At 41.7% G+C, this 12,852-nt stretch overlaps 1 protein-coding gene across 2 annotated transcripts in view; it reads right to left on the reverse strand.

Moving 5' to 3' along the window:
* The window catches only part of pcnx2 (pecanex 2), a 30,982-nt gene extending 19,205 nt beyond the window's left edge, over window positions 1-11,777 (reverse strand). The window contains exons 1-14 of one of the 2 annotated variants that reach the window (XM_061040054.1): window positions 11,280-11,777; window positions 9,610-9,812; window positions 8,792-8,909; window positions 8,655-8,694; window positions 6,421-6,947; window positions 6,095-6,289; window positions 4,714-5,199; window positions 4,438-4,615; window positions 3,408-3,558; window positions 3,145-3,287; window positions 2,235-2,313; window positions 1,908-2,043; window positions 1,032-1,174; window positions 354-507 (exon numbers count right to left, since the gene is read on the reverse strand). In XM_061040054.1, the coding sequence (XP_060896037.1) occupies window positions 354-507; window positions 1,032-1,174; window positions 1,908-2,043; window positions 2,235-2,313; window positions 3,145-3,287; window positions 3,408-3,558; window positions 4,438-4,615; window positions 4,714-5,199; window positions 6,095-6,289; window positions 6,421-6,947; window positions 8,655-8,694; window positions 8,792-8,909; window positions 9,610-9,812; window positions 11,280-11,432 (2,706 nt within the window). In that variant the 5' untranslated portion in view covers window positions 11,433-11,777. Of the gene's footprint in view, window positions 1-353; window positions 508-1,031; window positions 1,175-1,907; window positions 2,044-2,234; window positions 2,314-3,144; window positions 3,288-3,407; window positions 3,562-4,437; window positions 4,616-4,713; window positions 5,200-6,094; window positions 6,290-6,420; window positions 6,948-8,654; window positions 8,695-8,791; window positions 8,910-9,609; window positions 9,813-11,279 lie in introns of both variants that reach the window. The other variant, XM_061040053.1, reaches the window with a different exon arrangement.
* Window positions 11,778-12,852: the final 1,075 nt, after the last annotated feature.

Below are 12,852 nucleotides of genomic sequence, written 5' to 3' on the forward strand. Positions count from 1 at the left end.
AGCAAATATTGAATCACTTTTTTTAAATGACGATGAAAAACATCTTCAAACATCATGATTGCTTCTGAGTTTAACAGAAAGGAAGCGAGCAGGAGCAAACAGAAACGTACAGGTCTGAGGTCCGATTCACATTTCATTTATAATAGGCAACCACTGTTTGAGCCCACACATCATTCCTCCCCAAATGCATGTTGATTAAAGCACAATGTGCTTTTTCTTAGACCGTCACAACTTTGATTTCTCCATCACAGTGCTGTCTAACGTTTATGATTTTGGTACATTGCTCATGCCCATAGTTAGACAGCTGAGCCTTGATACATTAAAACCTTGGTCAGGAGTTTTTTTCTTGTTACCTTCAGTAAGGAATACTGGCAGCTGGCGATGACCAGGCAGAACTGGAAGACCCAGAAGTCTTTGAAGCAGCCGTGGTTTAGAAGCACAAAACCCAGGAAAGAAACCAGGAAGGCCATGAAGACGGCGACCAGATTCTCCAAAACATCCTGGTTTCTATATGAAAACAGCAAATACACTATTAAGGCAGAGTTGGACTGCACCTGTACATGCAATAGCTCCTGAGACTTTAATGATGAATTTTAAAGAGGCAGGCAGACATTAAGGGTTTATGCACAGCAGACATGCTATAAGTACATCAAATGGGAACTAAAAAATAACTCAATTAACCCACAATGATTCAATATCAATAGGAGAGATGCTGCTGCTGCTGCAAGATAAAGGCTTCAAATTTAAAGAGACCGGACAACAAACATCCAGTGTATGGACTTTTCAGATTCTTAAAAGCATCTTGACAGAAGTTGGTAGGAGAATTCAGACAATGGTGGGAAATACTAACAAGATAGATATGACTAGTGTGAAACTTAAAACTGTGGTTTTATTGATTATTTTTCACAGGAAAATATCTCTACTTAGATCTCAGAGCTGAATGATATGTGTGATGTTTGATTTCTGAACTTGTATGAATGTATGGGATCAACAGTGTAAAGCATTTGCAGGATTTTTTAAAAATGCATTACCTGTCCAAAAGGGCAAGCAGGGTGAGTCGGTCATATAAAATGTTGATCCACTTCCCAGGAAACAGTTTTAGCTTGTAATAAATCTTCCTGGTCGGTTTCTCCTGAGTGGAAGTCTCTGACGAATCATCCAAAGAGTCCTCTTCCTGACAGACAAAAACAAAATAATTTACACCCACGTGACTTCAACTGCAATTATTTCAGGAAACAAGTGGAGTCTACCCTTCTCCCATGTTGAATATTCAAAGTGGATCATTACGAGTGCACAAAACAACATCGCTTCTACGAGCACAAACTGGTGCAGTAATGATTCAGCAGAGACTCTGTGTTGTCTCTACTTCAAGACTGATCCGGGCTGCTACAGTAATATCACCACTGGTCTGCATCCAGCTCTCATGCAGGCTTTGCAGGAGTGAACATTTCAAACAGCAGCAATGACATCCACAGTTTATCAACAACACATCCACAGTAGAGTATCCTTGAGACCTAAGAGACAGGATGAAAGCTTTCCTCTCCCCATGAAACAAAAGCGAAGGAAAAAACGATTGTTGGAAGAATTTGAAACCTACATTGTTTACATCCACGTCTGCTGGCTAGCAGTTTTGTGTTCACAGCCTCTGTTGGCACATTGCTACATTTCTTGGCACATTACCATCGCCAACAAGAAACCACTAAAGTGGGTATCATCTCAAACATGGACTCTGAAAAGCCTCCTGCAGGAAACATAACCTTATGTAGAACTCCTGACAGCATACTCAGTCCAAATTGAATCCTTCATGAACAAACAATTTTTTATCCCCTGCCTTTAGCTTTAGAAAATCGAAGTTAGTAAAAGGATGCTCTTAATAAGTACTAGGAAAAATGAAGGCAGATGCAGACCTGAAAGATCTCAGGATGTGTCCTTCGAGGCCGCAGCCTGTGGGCAGGGATGATGCGTCGTTGGAAAGGGCAGTCAGCGTGACCACCTGCTAGGCCATCCTGACACTCTGAGTTTGAAGAAGTTGACAGCAGGTCACTGAAGAAACACACACACCCACACGCTATTTTATTTTTGATGATTAAAAAGGAAATTATGAGAGTTTAAGAGAAGATGAAACAAAAGGGAAATAAAGTAAGATGGAAATAATCAATGAAGCAGAAAAGAAGAGCATGCAGGTAGACAGTGTGTAGGAAGGAGAAGGTGGAATGAAGATTTGACGACCTTACCACATGTTGCCAGTGATGAGCTCAGCTCCCAGCGGCAGGTTTAGAGCTCTCTCTGCATACAGCTTACGAGGCCTGTCTCCTGTAGAAGAAGAAAACAACACACCAGCTGATGAGCAGATAAATGTATAATGCAGGAGATATTTCTTCATTTCGTGTTACAGACGTTTGGGACTATAATACCTGGACATTTGACCAGCTGAGGATGTTGAAGTCAATCCAAAAACAAGGCATTTAATCTACCAGTTTATTGAGCAGTTTGAGCCAATAACAGAACCTTTGACTAAACTGTACATTTGTTCCAGATATCTCAATATTATCAAACTGTTGCGGCAGAAATAAATACTAAAACATACCAGGTCTCTGACATCTTTTTGTTGCCTTTTACTACGTGTCACCTATCCCAAAGACTGTACAAAACATGGACATGGTTTCAGTGACGTCACCCATTGGTTTCTGAAGAGGCATTATGAAGCCCATCAATGGGGTCCACATATTTGAAATGCTGTATACACCTAAATTTCAATCAATTCAGAAACTTGCAAAGAGGTGGAGCTAGGGCGGCAAACACCTACAAACACCTCCAGCACATCCCTAATTATGAAAATGTATCCACATGGCTTAATAAAAACAAAACAATAAACCTTGTAAAGATTTATGAATAAAGAAATGAGCTGTAGAAATAAAAAAACATCAACTTTTTTTAAACCATAATGTAAAATTGTTTATTCTGTTGTAATAATTAGGATTTGAATATGAGATCTGATGAGATTCTTTAGCTTTTGGAGCCGGTCTCAAATGGATACCCAAGGAATTCCTTTTATTTTTACACTTTTGCATTGCCTTTATTTTTCATTACCAGATGTCTTTTAACATTTGAAACCAATAATCATGTTGTATAGAAGCTGCTTACTGTGTACAGTATGGAAGGTGTAGGCCTCTTCTTTGTTTGTGGCCTCTGGTCTGCAGATGACCTGCAGCATGGAGCTCTCGGACTGGGAGGTTTGCGAGGGCAGAGAATCATAGTCTGGATCCTTCTCTCTGTCTGTCTGTGGACTGCAGACAGGAAACACAATCAACTGGAAATCCTGGATGTAAGTCCTGTAAAGGTGTGTGTTTGTGTGTGTGTGTAAGAGTGCTTTTCATTGAAGCATGTTGGAAAATAGACAACCGTACCTGTCAGGGGAAACTATTGGGATTTGTGTGGGTGGTTTGGCCTGCAGTTTGTCGGTAGGGAGACTGGTAGGTGGTTTTGGTCTCTCTGGTTTGCTGTCTGTATTTGGCTCTGTTATCGTCTCGTCTGGTCTGGAAGTCGTACTCAGGTTCTCTGCTTTGAAATGTTGGTTACAATAACAGAATTAGTTTATATGAAACTGCTTTCATTAATATTTTTAAGTAAACAATGGAAGGAGTGAAACACACAGAAAATGATCACCAGCTGTGTGAAAATGTTGTTTTTCAGTATTTTTTTGTAGTTATTTTTAGGCATGCAGCAGAAGCTCTTGCACACTAACTGCACAGAACAATATGACAGACAAAGTTAGCGAATACCGAGTGAAATGATGAGTTTATAATGGAGCATATGGCAAGCTAAATGGTCAAATATTTCGCTCGTAAATTGGTGGAGACCAAAAACATAGCTAAAAACCGGAGAGAAAATTGCACATAATCTGAAACGGCATCAAGGGTCACAACTCGAACAGAATGATTCTGTTGCTCGAGTCCAACCAAAGTCTAATTTAACCATTTACCAACATGTCTGGCATATTAGCTTAGTTATGCTGCCCCAAAGTGCTTAAGAAAACTCATTTAATCCAAGTTTAACCACATAAATCACCTTATTAGTACATTTAAATCACTAGCAGCCACTACAGGCTGTTGCAGCTTCATTAATACCATTTGACTGAAGTGGTTTCAATGAGCTAACAAGCTGAGTTACCTCTGACCCAACATGCTTTCAGGCTGGCAGGCTAGAAAACCCCTAGTAGTATTTTGAATAACACTTCTATATTAGTATTGTATTAACATTAAGCTTTAAACAAATATTGCCAATCAAGCAAAACACCAAAAGCAGCAATGCTAATGTATTGTAGCTCAGAAACATGCATTGATATTGCACCTTATGAATGCACATTGTTTAAAAGTCTTCATAAACTCTGAGCCTTTTAAATAAGGGAGCTGGACAAACTCTCTTTCTGAGATTCACCTTCCTCTGCAGTGCCCTCTTCCTCTTTGCATTCTGTCTCGTCATGTTCCTGCGTGCTGGCGGCCCCCCCTCTGGCACTGAGAGACCCCAACAAGGACACAAACTCCAAGAAGCTGGACTCGTTGGGTATCTGGCCCTCCTTCGCTTCCAGATCTGACTTGGAACTAGTCATGGTGGTCTGTAAAGGACACAGATGTTCGTATGTATGCATAGACAGATTGTGACACATTTAGGACACATTTTCCAAATCAAAACAGAGCAATACTGCCGGCATACTGTGTTCTGCGATCGGTCTGAAAGGAGCACGGCATCTTTGCCACTGTCCATGCTCAGCCCGCGGATGTGAGTCCTTCCCCCTGGACCGTAACGGCCGAAGGCAGGCGGCAGACGCAGGAAACCTTGTGAATCCACGTTAGGATCCAGAGGGTCTGTGTCATCGGGGTGGGAGTTGACATCGATACCCGATGAGCTGTTATCATTTGTTAGCTGTGGGCTTGGCGTGCTGTCATTTGTCAACTGTAGACCAAGATGTTCCTGGTCGTGATCCTGACCCTCCATTGTTGTGAACTCAGAGCTGGTTGTTTCTCGACACATGTGAAACTCTTCACTTTGGCTCGTTGTCTGTTGTTGTTTCAGGGTGGGGTCTTCCTCAGAGCCAGTCGCTTCTTCTTCTTCTTCTTCCTCGTCCAGCTTGTCGTCCTCGGGGGAGTCAAAGGTGATGACAGGGATCTTGATGTGACACTCTCCTGCATCCTTTTGAGCCTTGTTGAACACACACAGACGTGTCACAAACAAACTGGACTTTCCAAATCAAACAGCACAATAGGAGCAGTCACAGAGACATTAAAAAGATGGACAGATTTGCTGATTTATTCTGCATGGCTACATTCTCAGTGAAGGCTGGACACTACAGCAAGATACTGCATCTGGGATAACATGTACACTTGCAATATGGAAGACTAACCAAGTGCAATTACAAAGAAGTCTGGACTGTCTCGTACTGGCCAGTTCTACAGTTCATCAAGTCAGTGTTTGGTGTTAAGCGTATCTATGCCAGATGAGGGGGGATAGATTCCTAATTTATTGTGGATTAATTCCCTTCTTTACTCGTTGTAATAACACTTAAAATATGTTAGTCTTTTAGGTTAAACAGTAGCAAATTATCTTCTAATTTGCTCCAGCTATTAAACTTATCTCAGCTGTTCAAGTGACAAAAACACACTTTGTGTTAAGTTAAAATTTTAGTAGTAAGCAGTGGATTCAAAATACATGATGTTTTAATTACTCACATTCACAAGACATTAAATACTGACAATAACTGAATTTTTAAGAGAAAATACAGATGATCCTTGTAAATCCACTGACAAACCCACTGACATGGCTTTCTGAAAATTAAAGTAAGGATCTCAAAGTTTCCAAAGACACAAAACATTTCAGAGCAAATTATTGCAGAAGATTGTGTTTGGAGTTGATTCAGCTGTAGGTTTAAAATTTACACTCACTGATAACATTATATAGCTCCAATAAAGACCTGGAACAGACTGGTATACGCGGTACTGCCAGACTTTGTAAGATAAATGAACCCCCTTGAGCTTTCTTATTGGATGTCAAGCTAGGTAAAAGGTTTTGACAGAACTCGGTCCAGAATGTTTCTTACCTGTGCGTTCTCCAGAAGGCTCTGCTTAACGCTCTCTTCCAGCTTCGCAGCAGTCTGAGGGTCACAGCTCATAGTGATGATGATCTTGACTGTGTCACTCTCGTCCAGGTGAGCGGACACAGGCCCTGGGCCGGAGTTATCAACCAGAACCACTTCAATCTCATCAGAACAGTAAGTCTCCTCCACTGGCTCAGCCTGAGAAACAGCATTAGACAAAGAGAATAGTTTTACCTATAATTCAAAAAGTGATAACAATACTAGTATTGTTTTAGTATGAATAGATAGCTTATTTCTTAAATATAAGTTCACTTCTGTTTAAGGCCAACCTGGGCAGGAAGATCAGGGATGTCGATGAAATCGTCTTGGCAGTCCTGGGGAGTCTCCAGTGAATTATTGTTGGCATCTGAAAACTCTTTCTGCCCCTCGCTTTCCTCCTCACTCTCATCGCCACTTCCCTTGGAAGGAGGCAGGCCTTCATCAGCTGTTTCCATATCCGCAGCCTCTTTATCCTCGCAGTCTTTCTCCTCTTCTATTATGTCCTTCCCCGAGTCCTTTTCTGCTGTCCTTTCCTGCTCTGATCGCTCTTTGTCGGCCCCCGTTAAGAGTGTCTGCATGTCCGTTCCTTCTTTCACGGTTCCAGTATCAATTGTTTCCATGTCCATTTTCCCTGAACCACCGGCAGATCCAGGTCGCGTCTCTCCTCTTTCAGCTCGGGATGGGGTCCTCTGCTGGGCCTGCAGCAGGGGGGCGGCCTGGTCGGGATTGGGACTGGAGAGGTCATCTGGAGAAGGCTCTGGGCTTGGATGCAGGCCTCGCTCTACAGGCTTCTCACCTGCAGCGCCCTCACCCTGTCCTGGAAGCAATGGACATACACAGTTTTTGATTTAAGGTGCAGTAATATTGAGCATCTGTAATCCCACAAAAACTGCCAAGACGGAAATGTTGTCTCTAATCCACTATTGTCTACTGACATATTTTGTAATAAACAGAGAAATGCATTGAATAAAACGAACTTTCAGCACTACACCACAGTGTAGATCCAGTTAAGATGGATTTCATCAGACTAATCACCAGCGCATTAGGTCATACATTTACTGGAAGCAGTCAGCTGCTCGTGTTGGCTGGTTGCTACATCTGATGCTGCTTGTCTTTGAATATCTACAACCATGATGAGTTTGCAGAAAACAAGAAAAATCAACCTAAAGTGTCCAAGAAGCAATTGAGAGCCTTCGGGATGAGGAACAATGTTGGCTTCCCTCACAGAATTATTCTGTCGGAACAAAACTCTTCATATACAATCACATTAGAAGGTCAAATAAATAGAGATTCATTGCAGATTACCTTCAGCTACCTTCTTCCTACATCAAGTACTCACTCCTTGAGAGTGTACTAATCACTTTATCATATTGGCCGACCACTTTTGAGCATTAAATAATTCACAGGGAAGTCATCAGCCTGATACAGTCTGCTTCATCTTCCATTCATGGCCACACTGAGCAACCGCTAAAACTTTGCTATGTGTATGGAAAGCAAGCTCTGTTGATGCTATGCTTGAAAAAAAAAAGTGTGACTCTACTCAAGGTACCAATCAGACAATCGAACCCTGACTGATTATCAATGGCCGTTCCTCTGTATGCAGAGAAGAGAAAACCACGAATCAGACCTCAAACATCTCTACCTCTTTCCTATAACTGTCCAAGCACTGATGATTCAGAGAAAAGTTTAATATAAGGTCAATTAGGTTGATAAATTTTGCATGTGTGAGTAACAGCAGCTGGTTGACAAATTAAAGGAAACACAGCAAACACAGCTTTAACTCTGTGTCATAAGAGTCTCTCAGACTGCTGTGGAGGAATGAACACTGTTCCCATAAAAGCAGTCCCTCCCTTGGTGCTTACTGTAAGTGATGGTGATTTAAAAAAGCACAGCGTTCTAAGATGCTTTAGAGAGTTTAGATCAAGACATTTTTTTAAATCTATTCCTGACTGGGCTGTTTTGTAAAACACTGACATTTCATTGTGCAGATCAGATCAACCAGCTAACGTTACAAAGCTACCAATGCTCTAATGATGCAGCACAGCTCAGTTTAGACTAGCTGACGTATCTTAGCTGTTTTGCTGGCAAACACAATTGCCAGCATAAAACTATCTGGGAGGACTTGTTATCTGGCTAGCTTGCAAATTACTTCTCCAGCTTACATGACTAATGTATTGTGACTAATGCTGTGGATAATAGCCAACAATAACTGATTAACTTATTCCATCATTTTTCTAAAATTGTACATTTTGTTCATTAAATCTGTGCACGACACGTGAATTTTGACTTTTAAAAAAAGTCTGTCTATATTCTAGATTGAGGTTATTGTTTGAGCCTAATGTTGACTGGCCCCAGGTGACTGTGAAAGCCAAAGAATATGACTAACATCATTTTCAAAGTGACCAAACATTAGTGGAAAATCACACTTTTTTTGCAATTAATTAGCTTTTCCATGGTTTCATGTATCCTTCAATAGTTTCCTATCGGTATCTCGATACAACCCTAAAACAAAAAACAGCGTCACCTTCCGCAGTCTTCACGGCCTCGTCTGACTTTGAACAGTCCTGTGGAAAGGAGAATTCAGAAACCAGATTAAAATTAGACCATCATGTAGGTCAGCACAGTGTCTCTTAAGAGGGCTATCCTTTAAATGTCACTTACCACCCCAATCAGTCCTGGGTCCGTTTCTGTCTGTTTCACTGTAACCTGTATCACTGGACTGGGACCCTTCCGAGCCAACATTGTCATGGCAACACTGTCTGGGACTGTACTGCTCTTCCTTTTCAGATAAGAGATAAAAGACGACATAAAATTATAAGGATGAAACGTTACATTGATTTTTTTTCAGCTGAAGAAGTAAAAAATACCTGTCTATACCTTTTGTTTTATTATCTCTCAGCACAAACTAAAGGAGCGTGGATTGATGATTTTTTTTTCTAAGTCCAATTATAGATCAACTGTGAGCCAAGCAGCTGTTTGAAGATACCTGACCTCCTCTCGTAAGCTTGCCCATTCATCAAGTCTTCACTGAGTCAAGTCTTTGAAATGAATTTGGAAAAAAGACTGTTTCCCACTTGAATACACTCAATCACAAAAACAATCTGATCTCAAAGAAGTTAAGGATGCTAAAGATGCTATTAAGAGAATGTCATGTTAAGATACACAGTAATACTTGGTGGCATTATTCTAAAAGATGGCCTTAAAGTTCAACTTCATGTTAGTGATTCTGTTGAACCATTAGTTCTGTCTTTTCCTCAAATTTCCAATATTCACACTGTGGCCATCTTCCTCTGATGTCATGATAAGGGTGCGACATTCAAATGTTGTTAAAGTTGTATAGATGGCTTCAAGGTTTGCATAAAGATGATAAAGTATTTACATGATTAAGTGATTAGTCAAAAAATGAGTTTGAAAAATCTTAATCTCAAAGTCTTGATACTGTACTGTTTCTTTTTGTTTAAGGTATGTGGGTGCTACACCTTATGCTGGCGTGCAGGCAGGAGTCTGAGGCATTGCTTTTCTTCTCTGGAGCCTTGCTGAGGTCAGAGAGGCTGCTGCGGACCACCGCCTCACCCTCGTCGAACATCATGTGCAGCCGATAGTTGGCCATCTTGATTAGGATGAAGAAGAGCGTGATGGAGGTACAGTAGATGCTCAAAGCCATGGTGGTAGGGGGCAGAGCCTGTTGGGAGGGAGAGAAGAGCTTCAGCTTTTCAAATCAACATCTCCAGAGACTTCTGACTCTACCTGGACAGTGTTTGGTTGCACCACAGTGCACCATCTATTTTTTTTTATTTTTTATAATTTGATTGTAAAATTCAACAAAACATAAAGCATACTTGGTCAAATGACCACCCTGTTTCTCTGGTAGAATTACAAGTTCAGTGAACCATGTGATCTAATAAGATTCGCTAGTGGATTGATGAGGTGTATTGATCCCCAGAGGAGGAACGGCCCATAGCAAAGAACAGGAAGATTTAAGACATGAGTCATGCAAGTCTTGAGAGACCTCTTGCTGGACTGAACATTGTGGACAATTATTTATGGCTGACGGTAAAATTGTACGGACAGAAAATGCGTAATAATCACTTTTATCAAAAGTGTTTCCTCGACTTTCTTCCTTCACTGAGTGTGTGACCTTCAGATAAAACTGCTAATAAACCTGAAATTTGAAACATCTCTCTCCCCGAGAGCTCGTGTTGTTTTTGCACGGGAAGCAGTGATTGTTTCCAAACAGACTGCGAAAAATGTTGGCAACAACATTTGGATGTAGCTTTGGTGGCAAACCTTTGAGCTGTCCCTCTCCCTTTAAGTGCTTTTACTTTGCCATAGAAACATGTCCTTCATAGATGGATATTTTGAGATAGGCTGAACACACATTAGACACACTTTTTTTTAAAAGGAGGTAGATTCTATTATAATCTGCAATCTTTTAAATCAAATCCAGATAAAGCTCACATACATATAAATGTTACTGAGAGTGTGATTCCATTATTCCAGTCCTTTATTTACATTCTAGCGAAATAAAAAAAGTTGTTATTGCATTGTAAGCTATGGGTGTTATAACTATTTCTGCTGTTTGAGGCTGTTGTTGCCAGGCACAAGGCTTGTAAATGAATTGTTATCATTTGTACTTCATCACAGCTAAGGTCAAGGTGTTTGACCTATACTAGCAACTCTTCCCTCGTGATTCCTCCTCAGCTCCTCCTCCTACTTTTCCACAGCTACAGCGTCTCTTCACAACATAAACAGTTGCTGGAAAAACACCATATGGACATTATAACTGGGTGTTATAACAGCTTTCTGGTCCCTATTTCAAAGGCCACGACATGAAAATAGTATTGAACCTTATACGTTCAAGCATCCTGTCTCTTCCAATGCCACATCCAGGAGCAGCCATGCGTTTCCTCACCGCATGCAAGGAAAAAACACTGCGACAGTGCTGCATGCTTTCTCCAGCCTATAGTATTTCCTCCAGTAGCAACCAGACAATGAAGGGCATTAAAATCATGCATGGCCACGGCACGTTTATCCAAGAAAGGATTAGAAGGGCGCATGACAATAAACCGTCAGTGCTACCTATTGGCACCTCACACACACACACTCCCTTCGCGGCCTTGAACGTCATGTTCCCTAAATAAAGACTCACCAGATGGAGAGACAGAGGTAACATCAGGAGAAATATCCACAGATAGAGGTGGCATGAGTTGTTGAATTTGTTCTGCTCCGGGTCGTGGTACCAACCCCCGGTCAGAGATGCCCAGACTCCCTGACGCAGGGTCTGCACAACCTGAGAAACCATCTCTGCTCCTCTGTCCTCCTCCTCCTCCTCCTCCTCCTCGCCACTCAGGTTGGACGGACGGATGGTGCCGCTGCTGCTAGGCTACAATGAAATGATCTCTTCTAATGCATGCCACTGTCGCTACGCCTCCATGTTGGGGCGATGCAGCACGTCTCCCGAGCCTTCTCTCTCATGCCTTGTCGGTCTTTCTCGGTAAATTCCTCGCGGCTGTCTTTTCCCGTCCAAACGTCGAGTCCTCCATTGCTGCTGCTGCCGCGGTCCTCATCTTGTCCTGTTCGCCTCTCTCCTTCTCCCTTTTCCACCTCTCCTCTCCTCTCCTCTAGCTGCCTGTACAGATGCGCCGCTCCGCCCGCCTGCCCTCCCTTTCCCCTCCTCCTCCTCCTCCTCTCTGCCTCCCTCCCTTACAATCCTCAGCTATTATATGATTCCCACCTTCACTCTTTAACTGCGCACAAAGCCAAGCTGTTTGCATGCAAAATTATTAACACAATCAATCAAAATATAGCATTTTTTTCACTATAGCCTACTCGTTAGGCCTACATCTGATGTGTATTAAGTTTGTAGTGTAGGCCTAAATGTATCAGCTCATAGGCAAATACGGAGCCATAATCCATTATAAAAAGGCTATTGGTATTACAATTAGCCTATGTGCATTAGACTATTATTGCCACATTATTATCCACGGTAGTAGTGTAGAAGTAGGCTACTATTTTGATATGTTTTTGCACAGACTTTATCATTATATTTATATCGCCCTAAGTCTATTTAGCCTAACTTTATAAATAGGCTAGGCAACTTTAAATGGTATTGGCTATTGTAAAGTGTTTAACTTATTAACACAGCTATGAATACATTTAATAAATATAAAAAAAATATAAATAATAATAATTTAATAAATAAATAAATAAAATAAAGAGCCCATCGGTAACTACGTTTTCGAGTAATGTTTTTTTTTAGTCTGCGTGCCTTTAGGTTGTGTGTTTTGTCTTGTACTTCTTTATTAGTAGGCCACTACACTACAGGTGCTGCAACACCTGACACGCAGGATCCTTATCAATTATATCAAGTTATAATAAGTGTGTGTGCGTGTGTGTGTGTGTGTGTGTGTGTGTGTGTGCGTGCGTGTCATCCTATATGGTCCACTATTCCCATAATTTCCCTGAAGGCGCGCTCTTCTCACAAATTCCTCTGCTAGCCCCTCCCCCCCCCCCCCCCCCTACTGCTGCTGCGACGGTCACATGTCACTGAACAACCAATCAGAGTCCACCACAGCGAGCAGCGAGCGCAGCAAGCAGCGTCCCACGGCTCGTCGGCACAGCCACTGCTGGGACAGACTTCGTCAGGCGAGAACCGCGATGGGGGGGTTGTTTTGATTAAAGTTGACGGATTTTTAATGCTTTTTTTTTTTTTGTACTCGCAT

The sequence above is a fragment of the Labrus mixtus genome, chromosome 6 (genome assembly GCF_963584025.1).
Source record: "Labrus mixtus chromosome 6, fLabMix1.1, whole genome shotgun sequence".
Lineage (NCBI taxonomy): Eukaryota > Metazoa > Chordata > Actinopteri > Labriformes > Labridae > Labrus > Labrus mixtus.